Below are 19,335 nucleotides of genomic sequence, written 5' to 3' on the forward strand. Positions count from 1 at the left end.
CATCGAAAATGACCTATATATATATAACTTTCCAGTAAAGATCGGACTTTACTGAAGATTAGTTGTTATAGCATGAATAAACTAATTATTCTGTACGTTGAGATCGTATTGATAGGCTTACACACAGAATAAAGTCTTCAAACAAGTATTTACTATGGAATAAAAAATTTGCACAGAAGAGAAATAATTTTTTTATGATTTTTGCTCTGAAATCTAAAAAGAGACGTCGATCTGAGGCAATAGAGATTACTCCTTTAGAATTCAGTTGTGAGATAATCTAACAGGTGCATAGATTGGCCGTAAACTCATAAGAAACAAGTTTTTTTTATGTACATGTAAAATAACATACTTGGTATTGCTTTATTACTTTTAAAAGGATTTTTGGAACAATATAAACAAAGTGTGTCAGTAGCCATTACGACGTGGTACTCTCAGCGTCGACAGGAGGTGCGATCTTCTGCGGCTCTCGCACCAGTGCGAGCAACTTGTCCAGCTTCCAGACCTCCAGTGTGTGCTGGTCCACGTGAGTCTGCTTCTTCGGTGGTTTAGGCTTGATACGTAGGTTAGGGGACAACTTCAGCGTTGAGACAGATCCCCTGATGGCATAGCAATAAAATACATTATAAGATAAGCTAATTACATTGTGTCAATTAAACACTTAATTGGAGATAATTTTTAGTGTATTCCAATCAATGATGAGTGCGGTCTGTTGGCTTCTAATTATAGGATGGAAATTTCCTTGTTGGGTTCTTGTGAATGTGGGGTTTTCGATAATAACGGTGTGCCAAATGATGGATCTTCGAAAAGTTTGCTAGGTTGTGGAGTCAATGAAATTGCTTGTTGCAACTGAGGAGCAATAATTGTCGACTAAGTGTTTCTTTACGAATCTCAAAACGTTTGCAGTTGTGGAGTGGTTCCATTAAATTGCTTGTTGCAACGGTGCAGCAATTATCGACTCAGCGTTTCTCTACGAATCTCAAAACGTTTGCAGTTGTGGAGTGGTTCCATTAAATTGCTTGTTGCAACGGTGCAGCAATTATCGACTCAGCGTTTCTCTACGAATCTCAAAACGTTTGCAGTTGTGGAGTGGTTCTATTGTTTGCTTGTTGCAACGGAGCAGCAATTATCGACTCAGCATTTATCTACGAATCTCAAAACGTTTGCAGTTGTGGAGTGGTTCCATTAAATTGCTTGTTACCAGTTACGATACTCCGCCTCTATTTGAAAATATTGGGTAGCTGCGATTGGACATATGTGTGTCTAAAAACCAGCAGATTTTACATGTTCAATTATTTCACTAACAAGAATATCTCAATATCAGATTGTCCTACAAACTAACATTAAATGGATAAAATAATAATTAATGAATTCTATCTTTTAAAGTATCGAATATACAGTAGAAAATTTTAGAATAAAAGTGCTAAATAGTTTAAAGTACAGAAACCAAATTGTTGGGATGATTTGCATGAAATGTTACATTTGAATAACTTTACATGAATCTATGACGTTTTATTTAAGTGGATTTTTGTATGATTCTATTGAAAATGTGGGCGGACTTTTCAAACTTACACAACCTTCAGAAAACATAGTCCAAATTCCTACGTCCTGAACACTTCTTGTATAACATCGCCAACTTCCACAATATTTTTCCACGTACCCTTCCTTTAACTGGACGACCACAAATCTTGGCTTCAAGAAAACGGATGATTACCACGAGACATTAGCTACGTGGGTACCAGTATGTTTTTGGCTAACCAGTCCTTAAAGCAAATTAACCCTCGAGCAGGAAATTGTGGTACCGTATTTAAGGAATTTGGAGAGCTGAATCAAAAAGAAAACGAATATTGTTCAGAACATGGAAAATTAAGATTGGAACATATTTCCTAATTGATTCTACATATGTTAGATCAAAACTTATGAACACGAATGGCTATCATTCATGATGGTGCTGCGACAAAACAAGCTAGAAAATCAACATATTTACTTGTCGTCACCGACGATGATGATAGGTAGCTTGTGGTTGAAGGCCAGCCGGGTGAGTTTGTTGCGTTTGCGAGACACCACTGATTGGACACAGATAGCCTTATACTTGTTGACATTGAGATCGAACACGTGCACCTTGCCGTCAACGGTGACAGCAGCGAACACCGTACTGGAATACGGGGCCCACTTGACATCCCCCACGGAGCAGCCAAGGTCGAACACGAACAGCGGCTCACTGGAAAATACCAGAGTAGGGTATACACACACTGCACTTGTTGACATTGAGATCCAAAACATAATCAAATTCCTCTTTGATGGGTAGATGTTTTGACTAATTGTGTAGAGTGTTACTCAAAATTTCAACCTCTAGGTTTATTTTGTAGTTTTTGTGCGTACAGAAAAATAGATTTCTTCATTAGCAACTGGCGAAAGAGGCTTAGCCAAACTTTCGACCAACCATAGAAGCCTAGTATTTTGAAATCTTTGCTTTATAACATTATTGTCTAATATTTTCAACATTTGACATACATTCCTCTCTCGGAATTATGAATCCAGGTTCCGTTATATTTTGTTGTAAACTAATTACCTACTGAATATGTGATTATGTTTTCTCACCTCCTGTTGTCCTCCCAGATCTTGACGCGCCAGTCTGCACTGCACGATATGAAGATCTCTGGTGCGAACCGGTTAAAGTCAATGCGATGTACAGGCATGTGGTGTGCGCTGTACGTGTACAAGTACAGCGAGGCGTATGCTGTACTGCACTTGTAGATGTTGCCCTCTTCCGTGCCCACGAGGAAAGTCAGCTGGTCCTTCGGGTGGAAAGCAATTGCAGTTCCACACCCTGCATTCATCTTATCAAATTAATCACCATGGATTTTAATATTTACCTGTTATAAAAGTGAGTTGAAGTAAGCTGTTTGTAAAAATACATTTCAAACCAACACATTTTCTCCTACATCTTGTGTCTTTTTTTTCAAAAAATTATTAAAAGTGGGTGGTTTTCTCCAAATATTTGGTCTAAGTAGTAGGGCTGTGACAGTATAAAATTAAATGAACCCCATTATTCAAATAAAACTAAGGAGTTATTTATATTTATTATACATGAAAATAGATTTAACTCGTATACTGAGTGTTCCTAGTAACAAAATCGATATTTATACAAACAAACTTTTACTTGACACTACATACTGTAGATCACTAAATACGTAAGACAAGCACATGGAACAAAAAACATTTTAGGAAATTTGATATTGTTGTTGTTTAAAAAACTAATCACTTTATTTATATTTAATACATTTTTAAATACATATTAATGGCCCTCAGTTCCGCCAAGTAACGATATCAACTGTAGTGATAACAAGTAGGCCTACGTACTGATTATTGACCTTGGTCTATCTGTACACAATATATCACAATCTATGTCAGCTGCAATTCAACATCCAGGAAAGGTTTTGCTGGTTATGTCATCGTTTAAAAAAAAAATTAAACTACCAATATCTCACACTCTACAATTGATTAACAAAGCCTCTAAATATTAATGAGCTGCAATTCAAGTCAGGTAAAAATGACTGATTACAGCTTCCAAATAATAGTTAAAAATGGCTGAAGGAGAATCAGGCTGTCTACATAATTACAAATCTATAAATGTATTACAATTAAATCTGCGGACGAGATCTTTAAAAATATAATATAATTTTCTTTCTGTTTTTTTATTTCTCTTGTACAACACATAATATACAATTTTAAGCAAAAAATTATATTATACAGTCAATTTATTTGATCTATGAAAGTTTTTAATTTTTAATTTAAATACTTATAGTTATTCACTTTCAAAGAAAAATACAACTACAAGGGCGCCCCTGGCAGTTACAATTCAAACTAACTCGGCCTGCCACCTGGTGGACAAGAACTGAATCAGCAATACTATCAACATCAAAAGCAAAAAATATTGATATTTCGTATTCTTAAAAAATAACATTTGTAACATCTTTATTTTGAATACTAGTTCTATTTATTACGAAATCCATGCTGCACATCAAATTTAAATTAAAAATTATTCATTACACTATACTCTTTTTACTTGGATGTTAGTTTCAGTATACCTAAAAATCCATTAATAATATGACGTAATTTTGACAGTACTCATTTTGTAATTAAATGTCAATACCCTAAAGTAATATTCATTAAATGTAATCTGTAGCAAATCTACACAATTCTAATATTCAGTTCTTTCAACAATACTAAATTATAATATTAATTATTATTGATTAATGAAATAATTGACTGATAACCTGCTATTATTATTATTACTGTAGAGTAAATTCTTTTTTGTAATATTTGTTGGAGGCCAGCAAAAGTTCTTATGGAGAGAAAATCGGAATATGTTTTAGAAATATTACAGAATTCGAAAAAATAATAATAATATTTTATGAAACACAGTCCCAATTTAACTGGCAGTAAACAGCTAGCTATTGACTCTTTCAGATGAACTTCGCCAAAGTGGCAGAAACATTTGTTTATATTTAAATTTTAGAAAGTATTAAATATCCAGAGCTCGATCGGTGGTGAAATGCAAATTTAAAGACGAAATACTATATAGTTTTTACCACAGATTGCACCAGTGAGGAAGTTGAACAATCTAATCGATTAGAATATTAGAAATACTCTTTAAGCACTATTATAAACCCAACCTTAATGAACAAAGCTGAGAATGTTTGCATGTAAGGTACTTGAAATTGATGGCTTTCGTTGACATTTTGTACGACATTTTTACTGAGACTTCATGAAAACAGTAGGAACACAAACATGTCTCAATAATCCATTCTTTCCCAGGCTATAATCTGAACAAGAATAAAAGTTCTACAATGCATTGTATTATAAAGAATGATTTTGAAATGTTGAATGAACTTCGTTTCTATCTTCCTCTTATAACGGAAACAGAAGCAAGCAATGGAAGTAAATATTTTTGATCGAAGTAATAATTTTAATCTTATGTATGCATATATTTTCTTGATCGAGGCAACAGCTCAAACTTAAATGTGGAACCGTAAAAATTAAACAGCCAGAATAGACACTTAATGATAGCAGTAACTTTTCATAGTACGAAACACAATTATGGCACTTATAATGTATTAGACAGAATTTAAACGGTGGGTGTAGACACTTTTGTCTAAGAACTGGCCAATTTATTGATAAAAAGGCTGTAGACTTAGATAAGGCTTCTCAGTTCTAAATGTGTATTCAAATGTTCTTTGTCAGAACAACAATGCAAGCTCACCTTACGGCACTGGAGATATCTTAGTCCGAAAATAGATTACATGAGCCGGAAGTAGACACTTTTTTAACTGAAGAAGATTTTGAAAACAGATTTTGAATGTATTTCCATTATCTGAGCAACAAGGCAAATTCAACTATGGCACTGTAAATACATTAGACCGGAACTGAATTTCAATGTTCAGAATAGATACTTTTATCTACTGTTCGTTGATATAAAGGCCGTAGACGTAAGGTTTCTCAGTCATACCCATGCACATCTATTTTTTTCATCTGACAGCAAGGGAAACTCTACTTATGGCAATACAAATATATTTGACTGAAAGAAAATTACAAGATTGTACTTCATTGAATTAGGTTTCCGAGACATTTACATGCATATAATTGTTGATTGGGGCATTAGGGCAGGTAAAATCAACTATGACATCAGCAATGTAATAGATTCAAACCAAAAATACAAACCGCTACATGCACCAATCTTGAAATGTAAACCAGAAAAAAATTTATTTAATTTTTGAATCTCTAAACATAATTACCCGACATATTCTACTTCTATTTCAATACTATTAAATGGTTCCTCATATACATCATAAAATGTTAGAATAATAAATCGTAAACTAAAACCCTTTTAAATTTCTTTTATTTCAGACACGTTTTTCGGTATAAACCATCTTCAGTGTGAACATTAACCTCTAATTAAATAATAAACAAAACAAATAAATATACACCTGTCGACTATTTAAACAGATGTTAAACTTATATGGCACAGTTGTAATTTTGATTAAGATTCTGTGTTTAATATTTTTTCAAAGATAGGATTTGTTTTATTTTTTAAATTGCTATTTAATATGTTGTGAGGATCTTTGTTATAATTTAGATAAATATGTAATTAAACACGAAAGAAGAATTACATATTTATCTAAATTATAACAAAGATCCTCACAACATATTAAATAGCAATTTAAAAAATAAAACAAATCCTATCTTTGAAAAAATATTAAACACAGAATCTTAATCAAAATTACAACTGTGTCATATAAGTTTAACATCTGTTTAAATAGTCGACAGGTGTATATTTATTTGTTTTGTTTATTATTTAATTAGAGGTTAATGTTCACACTGAAGATGGTTTATACCGAAACACGTGTCTGAAATAAAAGAAATTTAAAAGGGTTTTAGTTTACGATTTATTATTCTAACATAAAGATAACCCTATAATGTGGAGTTCATAACATAACATCATAAAATCTTTCACTACAAAATTTACACCCATCAACTTTAAAAATAGCATGCCCTGGGTAACTCCTGGTTTAAGACAAAATTTAGATTTCTACATGCTTATCTCCAAACATGAAGTTAATTTTTAATAATATGTTGATATATTGTGTTTATTTACTATGTTTGTTTATCTCATATATTATAAATATATATACATAATACACACACACACGCACATACTATCAGACACAAAGAGTAATATGGTAAAGTAAATGTACCTGTCATTCTGATCATGGTCCCATCTGGCCCATTGACTGGATCCATCTCCAGGTATAGAACAATGACCAGAGTCTGGGCCAGCTCATTCTGCATCAATACCCAGTTGAACACTCTACCGTCTGACGATACAGAGTAGAAGTTCATCTCACCATCTTGCAAATCTTCTCCCCAACACACCTACAAGTGGGTAGAGTCAATTCACTGATATACCTCACATTTGTGAACTGGTGATCTACTCAGTTTTGCTACAACAGATGGTCCATACTCTTGTGTGGGGCCCAAGCAAACAAATGTGATTGCTGTAAGAGTGCAGATCACACACCAAAATACATACAGAAAGACACATACACACATACAGAAACATTTTATGAACAAATAACAATTATTACAGAGTGACAACTACTCTCTAAGTTATAATTGAAACAAACCTTCATTATCCTGATTTCACAATCTATCAGATTCCAGAATGTGATGATTTTGTAATACACATAAAGTAGCTATGATGGGAAGGGTTAATTCCATATTAGTGTTGAATTAAGCTCCAATTCACCTTCCACTTAGTCTGGAGTACAAGCTGTTACAGACTTGACTCCTGAAATCTGGAGTCCTGTTTGTCTGAAGAATTTTAAAAAAGGTCAGTGACGAAGAAGCTTGAAATGAACTTGTTACATCGTTTCTACATCATAGGCACCTAGACTACAAGATATAAGGTAATATAGATATAGAGGCATTCTCATTCTCATCAGGTTCACAATTGAGTGCACTGCGATTTGATAGACATGATCTCTAAGCACAGTGGAGCAACCAAGTTTTCTACAGATAAAGAAGCTATTGTGGAAAGGGTTGTTCACATATTTTGATGAGTGTGCCCATTAAGAATCTAGAAAGAATATTTTGCAGGAAGTGATTGTATATTTCACCTTTCAAATTACCTTAAAAAAAAATGTGGACCAAAAATCGTGTTAATTATTCCACACGTCTCTGGTTGTCAACTTTCCTCATCCAGTGGGGATCTTCAGTGGACCAATACCTCATGTTATGCCCATTTACTTCTCCATTACTATGGAACGTTCCCTCATCACACCATAGGACTTCTCTCAAAAATAACGTTGGAGTTGCCCAAATGCTGAAGTTCGTTTGATGAAGGTAGTGATCTTCTTGGAGCTCCTGAGGTAAAGAACTTTGATAAGGTTTGAATTTATTATCTTTTAGAATTCTCCAAACTGTTAAGCTGGACACTGCTGAATCAGAAACTAACCCTCTAACAGAATCATGAGGATTTATCATAAAACCTGCCAAAATGTAAGGGGTTTTTCTTCCCTAACAGGTCTTGAAATCTGCTTATCTTTGTTTTATTCTGGCTGAACACAATCAGTTAAACGAACAAGATTGGCCATTATTGGAATACCATTCAATAATAGTGCTCTCGCTCTGGGTAACGTTGTGCATAGGTGTCCGCAGCAGCTATATAGTTTTGAAAATCCTCATCATACACCATAGCATATTCAAAATCTCTTTGTTGGAATAAGGCATGTTGGGAATAGTTATGCAACACTTGAAACAAGCACAGAATGACTTTTAAATTACTAGTCAATGGAAGGAAAATTAAACGACAAATATACGGAGCAATTTGTTTTGTTCTCTTAGGACAAGAAGCTTATAAATTGCACCTAGTCCTATAAGGACCTTTGCACTTCTTCCTGAGTGACAGGATATTCTAGATAGATAAGGTTGGGGATAGAGGCCACCTTCTTTTGAGATCCATGAGGTAGAATGTAGCATACTAATTTCAAGTCAAGTTCTCTCGAAAGAAGGGGAGGCCAGCTCTGAGCCTCCGAACCTTTGACTTTTAGGGAACGAACCCCACCAACTATCTTCCGCAGTAGACTAGACCTATCGAATTACCCCAGAATCTCGACAATTGTGGTTAGTGATGTGCCGCTCCTGGACATCCATAAAGCTTCCCAGATTTAAGTGACACATCGGTTTTTGTTGTACCCAGTGGTAGGTTCAACTGAAAGGTATAAACCAGCCAGAAGCGACCCCTGCTGGGCTCTTAGAACAATTAAAAACTAGGCTTGTTTAGTCCTATTATCTGCACTGTGATAAAGACTACTGCATGACTGGACTGATAACCTGTAAGATTTATCCTGTTCCTAATTAGCTTTAGATCATTAGAGATCGAGGTAAAGGTTTCTCCTGTGTTTTTTAAAAAACAGTTTTTTTAATTCACCACTAACATAGTAAAATTAGCTTTTTAAGCACTACCATTAAGCAGCGCATTATAAAGAACCTCTGAAGTTTAGTACTAGGAAACTATTTACTCTACTGCAGACCCACCTGCCACACAATACCTCCGTGCTTATTGGTGACCGAGTTGCTTTGGAATTGGCGCTCTTTAGTAGGTAACTGGATATTGTAGACAGCCACAGTGCCGTCGTAGAGGCCTACCACTACGAGGTACGGGTGCTGCGGGTGGAAGTCCAGACACATGACTCCAGAGTCTGTAGAGTTGATGTACTCTGGGTAGGATGGGTTCTTGAGTGTGAATAAGCACAGATATCCTTCGGTCACCTGTCTCATGAAGTCAACTGTGAGACCAAAAATTTGATAAAACATCTTTTTGTATTGATTGGTGTGAGGGATTTTAACTTTATGTTTGCAACCATGTGTACGAAATGTGTATACTCACATGAGCCAAATGTAACGCCGAACAAATCATAATAGTGAGGATTCCAGCATATTTCTGTTACGCTTAATTTCTTTGTCTTTTCGTATGAGAACTTCCACAAAGGCAACAGAGTTCCTTCGGCATCCCGATACTCGTCTGACGGATCCTCCCAGTATCTGTAATCTGAACACAGACATTGTAATATTGTTATATTTGTATTATTTATTCGTTATAACATTTATAGACTTATCATAATGTTACTTATTTAATGCTATACATTCTATTCATAAATTTATTATATTGTTATTGTTCAATTGTTATGTATTTATTGATTCATATAATGTTGTTTATTTATTGTTATACATTGTTAGAATTGTACAGTGTAATTGATTCTTAAATTGCATGTGTGTTAATTTCCCTGTATCACTGTTGAATATCTGGCGTTGTTAATGGATAAAATATATTACACAGTAATTTCTCCAATTATTACAGTACAAAATTAATATTTGAGTCAGGATAATACAAAATGTACACTAATTTTTACTTGTAGCATAGAATGGATTGTTGCATGAGGACTGCAAGTGCATGGGACAATGCATTGTGAAATTGTTGTTTTTTTTTAATAAAGATGGTTGTGAGCTGTATATAACATGTTATACAACCACCATAAATACACAGATTAAAACAACATACTTGGTGTAATTTATTAATAAGTATTTCACTGGCTGAAAATGGGTGAAAAATACTGCACAAAACAAAGAAAAGAATCTCACCCAATGAAGACAAATGGCGTTAGTACATTGGGGAGACTTGAGATGACTTATAATCTTGGTGTCGTATTAAATTATAATAATGTATTATGTGTTCACATTAATACGTTTTATGTTGTAAAAAGAATACATACTTTAGATATTAGGATTACAAAATTTACTCTATATTTGTTTCTAAAAACATTAAGAAACTTGTATTGCTTGTATTTTTTGAATAATTGAGATTAAAACATAGTTTATTGGCGATTTCCTAAGTACAGGAATAACTGTGAAAATTAAATTACTAGATATAATTTAAGTTTATTTATGATTTTTATGTTTAAAATTCTACGAGGGAGTTAGTTTTAAATCAATCAAGCAGTAGCTCAATCAATCAAGAAGTCAATGTTATAGACTGTACTGTGACATGAAGAAATTACACAAACTGATTAATAGAATATTAAGTTAACATCTGTTTTAAAGTTGTTTTTACCTGATGGCTACTTCACTAACAGAACAAACCTTGAGCAATATCATCGATGGCTATTTCACTAACAGAACAAACCTTGAGCAATATCATCGATGGCTATTTCACTAACAGAACGAACCTTGAGCAATATCATCGAAAGTGTTTTGGTTGATCATTCGCTCCAATATCTTGGCCGCCTGAATCATCCTCATAGTCACCGCGCCTCGACTCCGAGCTTGTCGTGTTTCTTGCGAGTTACCACCTCTTCTTTCTTGGGCTGTGTCAGCATCTTCTCCTTCCGTTCTCTCTCCTTCTCCCGCTGTTGGTTTTCATAATCCTCCTGATATGCGTCATAGATGATCCACTGGGTGATGTATGCTGCGAATGAAGCACGAGGTGGAGGGTTCGTCTGTGTTCCAATCTCCTGTTGAAAGAAAGAAGAAGAGTTTACAGTTTTAGTAGTGTGTGTAGATAAGTAACATACACATTTGAGTGTCTAGTTGGAACAATCTTTAAATATAGATGTATGGATTCCCTTAGATTTTTATGCTGTTTTTTACTGTTCCCTCCACTTTTCTCAATGTTCACCATTCCCTTCCTCCAAAATCTGTCCAGTATTGGTTTACACACAACTTTTAATTTTACAGTTTTAAATAGTTAAATGACACACAGTGGTACCTTTGTGAGAATATTTGGAAGAATCTTTATATAATACACTGATTTGTATAAAGGACTAATAGGAGAGGACTGACTATGAAGGACAAAAGCAATTTATTGAATGTTAAACAATATGAGTGATGACACACACATCCCATCAACTCTATGTGCAGAAGACCTGTGTCTCTCCTCAGCCACAAGACCTGTCATCACCACCACCAGCCCAATTTGAAGCCAAACTCAAGTTCTGATGCACTGAGCAATATTGATGAGCTAGAAATATTTATTTTTTAGGGTTGGATATATTTCATGTCTAAACACAAGAACAACCTACAAAACACATCACGCTATCATATATATTGACTCCTTATGACACATATTGAGTACTGCAATTTGTGTATTAGGCCATTAGTACTGTTAAAACTGCCCCTACCACACAAAAGCCATTGTGTACCAGGGCATAATTCTATGAGTTGATTCTTCAAGAAACAATCTTCAAACACTCCTTATTCTATAGAAACACACCTCAAGAACAATGGCAGGACTGTGACCTAATGGTACTTTTAAATAAACTTAAACAACTCTCTTGAATGTACCAGCAGTCCAGTTTCTAGAGACCATTCTGTATGTTTCCAGGTAAAACTTAGACAGACTTGGTGATTTTCATAGCTACCAAACAAGAAATGCTTATAATGTTTCTTTACCTGCTTACAGATTCAAACACTTCACAAAGAAATACTCTTATACTGGATCCAGGCTACTCAATTTACTACCACCTGAATTTAAGAGAAAGGATTCAAAATACCTGAAGACATTACTATGAAACTGACTATTTGCAGATTCAATTTACACTTTCAATAACTTCCAAATGTGTGCTTAGGGAATATACACATGCTAGAGGGAATCCAGTCAACACAGCTTGAAGACTTTACCAATTTGAAATTTGTCTGCCTAATTTTACTTAAATGGCATCTTTAAATTAACATTTATGACACTACATGTCATGTAGCTGCGATAGGAAGGGTTAATTCAATTAAATTTTGAGTTTAGCTCCAGTTCACCTTCCTTTTATTGCAGCGTCTGGAATCTGACCTGTCTCAGACATGGCTCCTGGAATCTGGAGTCATGTTGAAGAGTCCCAAAGAAAATTGACATCGAAGCAGCTCAAAAAAAATGTTTACATTTTTTCAACATCAGAGACACCTATAAATAAGTAAAATGGTAGTCTCATTGTCTCATCAGGTACACAATTCAGTGCACTAAGATTTGATAGAAACTGTCCTAAGCATGGTGGAGCAACCAAGTTTTTTCTACACATTACGTAGCTGTGGTAGGAAGGGTTGATTCAACTGAACTTTGAGTTAGCTTCAGTTCACTTTCCTTTTATTGCTTGAACTGGAGCTAAACTTCGTATTGAACTTTTTCGTTATCAACTTTCTTTGGATCTCTTCAGACAAACATTACTCCACATTCCAGGAATCAAGTCTAAGACAGTCTCAGATACCAGATGCAGCAATAAAAAGAAGGTGAACTGGAGCTAAACTCAAAATTCAATTCATGACACTGTTGCATTTTCTCAATTAAATTATAAATAAAAAACATTGATTGTTGACTATGGTTGGTAAGCATCTAAATACAAGTAACAAGAATATATTTACTTGTTCTTCAAAATAGTATAGTGGTTTTTCTTAGTTTTAAAATTCAGAATCTGTCTTATTTTAAACTCTTTAGCTTTGTTGCCATTTAAAATTGCTCAAAATTTGTGGACTTGATGAGCAAATATCTTTGACATTTAACCAACTATCCATAGTTTGACTGCAGTATTAAGCAACTCACCCTATCCGGATTGTTGTAAGTGAGGGCTGCTCGTTCACAGAAATTGAATTGATTCGTCAGTTTCTTAGCCTTGCCGGGACGAGGAGAAGAGCCGCCCTTCTCCTGTGCAACATCCATTTTCTCCTCATCATCTCCCTCTCCCTCTTCTCCCAGCTCAGCATCTCCTACTCCTTCCCCCTCTCCTTCCTCCTCTCCTTCTATCCCCTCATCCTGTTCGTCTACAGCTGCCACTTCCTCAGCCACCAGAGATCCTTGTGACTGCGACCCCAGCCCCACCAATGCACCTGGACACAGTCACAGCAAGCTTTGTAATTTAAACTCTGGTACTCAGGCTCAGTGCATTCAACATTATAAACAATGTAGCAATTTATAATTCCGTCTCCATGATTAAACCAAGATACATGGATATTTACAATTGTAAACACACAACATACACCTCAAAATGATAATGTTTGGGATTGTTAAAGAATAATCCTCTATGAATCTCATTGACTATATAGAAAAGGATAGAATGGTTTAAACATTGTTACTGAGTTCTAAGAAAAATGTTCAAGATTGGCCACAAAACATATGTACAATCCACCAGCTCATTCCTGTAGAGTTGTGGCCACAAATTTGATGGTGGGAGGGTTTCCAGCTCATTCCTCGTCTCCTCTATGCTGTCCAGAGGTACATAGAACAATACTCAAAAGTCAAACTGCGTTAAGTTTTACTGAATTTTCAACCATCTTCGGATCTAACACTAGCATATCTGGACTATCATCTAGGAAAAATGGTCCTTCACAAATGTGTGTATTTAAGCCAAGGTTTTTGTATTGGCTATATGATCAGAGTCCCTTGCTAACTTTTTGGACAATGATCTGATAGGGTCAGTATATAGGTAAAGTTCTAGTTCAGGTTGCATAGACCAGGCAGGCTAGCATCCAGAGGATGGACTGGGTAAAGTAAACTGGGTTACCTAGGCTTATTTGAGACAAAGTTGAGGTACAGAACAATATTTTGAGATTTTCTAGTGTCATCAACTTTAATAGAGTATTCACTCTTCAAAAGAGAGCGTTGAGGGTCGTCTGGGGAATGGGACCAGATGAAAGCTGTAAAAAGCGTTTCCGATCCAGCAGGATCCCAACATTGGAAGCCTCCCTTCTCATTTTTCACTTGACAATGTTTTTTTTTTTTTTCAAAATAAAAATCTTTTTCTACATTTAAATCATGATCATAACACACGGCACAGAAATTATCTAATTTCAGAGCGTTTCAGACTCAACCTTTTCAAAAAGTCAATTTTTTTGTCCTAAACTCTACAAGTTACTTCCTAATGTAATCCAAATTCAAAAAATGTAAACAGTTTCAAAAAAGTTTTTAAAGGCTTACTTGATTGGGAAGGCTTTATACAGTCTCCACGAGGCTCTCGTGATACCCATGTCTTGATTAGACCGATTGCTTTTGTAGTAAGAATAATTTTAATATTCTTACAAGAACTTATTGTGTTTTACCTTAAAATTGTATGCTCTATTGTAAACAGTTGTTCTGTCGCTTTTTCTATAATTACTTTTTATACTGATATTTTGGCTTTCACAGAAACCTTTGTGTTCTATTTTGTGAATAAATTGTTCTTATTCTCTAACTAACAAGATCTTTTAAATGTGCTTCTCCAAGATACGTCTGGAGATTATGTCTAACTATGCCTCAATAATTTTGTACCAAACAGAGGTCTTACAAGATTATAATGAAATCTTGTAAGAATTTTCAACTGCGGTATAGAGGCGTTAGAATAAATATTTTCACTCAATTTGGAGACCTTTGAAGGCATTGGAATTGGGTGTGTTCAGCTCCCTTAGAAGAAAGTTGCTAAAATGTTACATATTTTTAAATTAATAAGTTTTAAAACTATTAAGTTGTAGTATTCTATAAGGCTACATTTCAAATATTTGCCTAAATAACATTTTTAATGCTTCATGCAACATGTTTCTTTAAGCTGCACAAAGACGCCATTGCAATGCAACCGTAATATTCATTTGTAAGATACAGACCTCAAATGATATTTCCTTCTCACATTACTCTCAACTACAATGGGAAAATAGTTCACAAATAAATTGTCTCTTGAAAATCAAGCAATAACGATTGTACAGTGTTGCCAGAAAGTTTAGGGACACCCCACATAAAGTGATATACTACTTGTGTCCCCTATACTAACAGCAGATTGGCTGACTCTATATATTTCCCCATTAACACAGTGAAAACGAAGTATTTTGGTGTGACTTTCATTACTGTATGTATAAAATCTTTCAAAATATGACCTTTTTTGTGAGTTTAAAATTTTGGAGGAAAACACCTGTTTTTTTTTTTAAACATTAAAATTTTATAACTTCTAAAATAAATGTCCAATCATCTTAATAATTGGTACGTTGTTTTTAACATAAGATATGGAGTAAATAAATGCTATTTTAGCAACTAGAAAAAAAATAACTCACAGTTTGGTGATCGCTCAAAGTTTCTTTATTTTTATTTTTTTCGGAAATGAAAAACTGATAGCTTTGGTGCGTTGTAGCGCTCGAACTATGAGAGTGGTAGGCAATCCACGCACACCAGCTTGTTTCCTCACAAAACAGAGGAATGGATATTGATGCGCACACACTCCTTTTTCATCATTTGCTTTGTTGCCGTCAGCTACAAACATCACTTTGAGCGATCACCAAACTGTGAGATATTTTTTTCTAGTTGCCACAATAGCATTTATTTACTCCATATCTTATGTTAAAACAACGTACCAATTATTAAGATTTTTAAAATTTTAAAATCACAAAAAAAAGTTCATATTTTGAAAGATTTTATACATAAAATAATGAAAGTCACACCAAAATCTTTGCTTTAACTGCGTTAATGGGGAAATATACAGAGTTAGCCAATCTGCTGTTAGTATAGGGACATAAGTAGTATATAACTTTATGTGGGGTGTCCCTAAACTTTCTGGCAACACTGTATGTATATACAGAGACAGTAAAATGAAATTTGAAAATTCCTTAGTGTCCTTAACTCAATCCAAAACCTCTTTCTTTGTCATGAGCATAAAACACGAAATAGCATCACGTAAATGACTATAGTTTAATCTACTTTAACTTTAACTAAATCTAGATCCATGTTTGTACAACAAATACAATTTGATAGAAACAAAATATTTACAACAAGTACACACGTTTAAACACATACCATCCCATCCTCCCTCCTGTTCCATCTGTTCTATCGCTTCTGGAGACTCCTTGTGGAGGCAAGTGCCTTCCACCTCCAGGAGAGTTATCATCTGAGGAGGCAGAGGTGTCATCACGAACGCTCTTTCCTTGTAGCTATACTCTACCAAACCGTCCGGTAGCTGAGGGTTGTTCGTGGTCAGCATGCGGGCTATCTCCTCCTGCAGATCCTGTTACACATGTTCGTACAAGAATTAGTTGTTATATGTTGTATTGCAACTCATGTTTGTGTATTATACAACACTACCTGGCAGCTGGGTTTGTTAGTAACCAGCATGCAGGAGAATTTTTGGTGAATGTTTTATTTTATCATTTTGTTACAAGAAAGAAGTATTATATAAGTGAATGGCACCTATTGTATGTAGTGTATTTAGTGTGAGAAGTACTAAGTTGGTAGGTATCCATAGTGATATTTAATGTCTGCACCAGTGATGTTGGCAGTATGTATTGTCAGGCGATGTAACATACGATGTGGTCTAAAAGAATAAAGAATGCTCATAGGCTGCTCTCCTGTGACGTCACATCACGCCACTACCCTACAAACCAACGGTCCAAGCTGGCCAGCCAGCAGTCCACCCGGAGTCCACCACCAGACACCGTCATGTAACCTCCGCGTCCCGTCCGTTCCTTTACGAGCGGTCCTAGAGCAATGTTACTCTAAATGTGTAGTTTAATTATTCTTCCCGACCCATAGAGAGTACAGTGTCGACCCGCATACATTACAGTGGCGACGAGGAAAACAACTGCAACAGTGAATTACAGTGATTTAGTGCGGAAGGGCAACAAGCGTAATGAACACGTGCAAATAACAACGAATGTGCAGGGACATTCGGGACATTGAAACAGTGAATTACAGTGATATAGTGCGGAAGGGCAACTATCGTAATGAACACGTGCAAATAACCGCGAATGTGCAAGGACATTCCGGACATTCCAACGGTCGGGAGTAGTAAGGTACGCCGATCGATATAAACTATTCTGGGTGTAAGCAGCGCACAAGCTGATTTTAATCGTTGCAATTAATGCCGTTAGACGATTATTTTTACCGGGGACATTTTAAACAGTTATTACGGAGTGTACAAGAAAACAAAATGGCAACTATCGGGTCTATGGGTTATTTTGATAGTGCGGAAGAATCGTGGCAGTCTTATATAGAGAGATTTGAGTTTTTTATTGATTGTAATGATATCGATAATTCAAAGAAACTAAGCACTTTGTTGACAGTTATGGGTGTAAGGACCTATACGTTACTGAAAGACTTAATTACACCAGACAAACCGTCTGACAAGTCGTACAAGGAAATTGTGGACACTATAGCGAATCATCTGCATCCCAAGCCTTCTTTTATCACGGAAAGATTTAAATTTAGTAGGCGGAATCAATTGGATCATGAAACGGTTAGCGATTATATTGTGCATTTAAAACAGTTATCTAAGTATTGTGAATTTGGTGATAAATTGCCAGACTACTTAAGGGACAGATTAGTCGCGGGTCCTGCGAGACCAACAGATACAGAAAAGACTTCTCGGGGAGGAGAACCTCACTTATGAAAAAGCCGTGCAACTAGCTACTGCAATGGAATTTGCTGAGAAGGGGGCGGCCCAGATGACAACTGCAGGAGGACGTATTCACCGGATGCAGAGCAGCGGGTCGATACCGAAAAGGACACAGGCGGCGAGCATCGCAGCGAGACGGTCATCGGACGGCGGGAAGGCGCTGGGAGACATCACCTGCTATTGTTGCGGCAAGCGAGGATCACACACAGCATCGCAATGTCGGTTTCGTGAGTACACGTGTAATCATTGTAAAAAGAAGGGACACCTTGAAAGAGTTTGTAGATCGAAAAATTATGTTAACAAACCTAATGAGAACAAACCAAATGTTTTTTACAAATAGGTCTAAGGAGCCTTCAGCTAAAGGGAAACAGTTTTACAGCAATAAAAAGCAATATGTTTATAAAGGTAGGCAGCACTATGTAGAGGAAAGTAAAGAATCAGCAGAGTCCGGTTCAGATAATCACGGGAAACATAAAGACAATGACGATGTGTATGACATTTCCAATCTATTTACGGTTAAAGAAATAGAAACTAAGATTAATAAAATTGAGCCAATAACGGTACAGTTATTAGTGGAAAGTAAGGAAATGGTATTTGAAGTCGATAGTGGAGCTTGTGTTTCAGTTATGTCAGAAAAAGATTGTAAGACTAAGTTAGGAAATATAAACATGTATCCAACTAGCTTAGTATTAAGTTCATATACACATGAAAAGATCAGGCCTTTAGGTAAGGTTATGGTCAATGTACAACATAAAGGTAAAGAGAAACAATTAGCTTTATACATCGTAGCTAATGGGGCTAATCCCTTGTTAGGGCGTGATTGGATGCAAGCATTAGATTTAACAGTTAGAGTGCCTAGTAATGTAAACAATGTACAGTCAGCTGATCGCACGAGCATGGTGGGGGTTGTGCCAACTGCAGGCGGCAGCGCGGCAGACGCATGCACGCCTGTCAGTGGAAGCCACAACACACCTGTAGAGGTAAACAAACAAACATCTGTCAATCCGTCTGTTGTCAACAACAACAAACAAGTAGAATTACTGTACAATGAGTTTCCAAATGTATTTACGGATAAGTTGGGATGTTTCAAGGGTGCACCAGTTAAATTAAAGTTAAAAGAAAATGTAGTACCAAAATACTTTAAACCTAGGACGTTACCTTTTACACTTAAAGAAAAAGTAGAAGCCGAGCTGACTAGACTAGAACAAGAGAACGTTATTTCACCAGTAGATACCAGTGAATGGGGGGACTCCCATTGTACCAATTATTAAGGCTAATGGGAAAATAAGAATTTGTGGGGATTATAAAATAACTGTAAATCCTTTCTTGGAGGTAGAACCGACACCCGTTACCGAAAATTGAAGAAATATTTGCCAGCCTACAAAACGGAGAAAAA

General features: G+C 35.6%; 1 protein-coding gene across 1 annotated transcript in view; it reads right to left on the reverse strand.

The window, feature by feature from the left end:
- Nucleotides 1-304: 304 nt before the first annotated feature.
- LOC124373576 (dynein intermediate chain 2, ciliary-like) overlaps nt 305-19,335 on the reverse strand; it is a 31,985-nt gene continuing 12,954 nt past the window's right edge. The window contains 10 exon segments of the mRNA XM_046831938.1: nt 305-596; nt 1,985-2,218; nt 2,599-2,827; nt 6,756-6,933; nt 9,097-9,347; nt 9,449-9,610; nt 10,785-10,926; nt 10,929-11,069; nt 13,139-13,422; nt 16,346-16,553. Of these exon segments, the coding sequence (XP_046687894.1) occupies nt 416-596; nt 1,985-2,218; nt 2,599-2,827; nt 6,756-6,933; nt 9,097-9,347; nt 9,449-9,610; nt 10,785-10,926; nt 10,929-11,069; nt 13,139-13,422; nt 16,346-16,553 (2,010 nt within the window). The 3' untranslated portion in view covers nt 305-415.

The sequence above is a fragment of the Homalodisca vitripennis genome, unplaced genomic scaffold (assembly GCF_021130785.1).
Source record: "Homalodisca vitripennis isolate AUS2020 unplaced genomic scaffold, UT_GWSS_2.1 ScUCBcl_5916;HRSCAF=12883, whole genome shotgun sequence".
In the NCBI taxonomy this organism is placed as follows: domain Eukaryota; kingdom Metazoa; phylum Arthropoda; class Insecta; order Hemiptera; family Cicadellidae; genus Homalodisca; species Homalodisca vitripennis.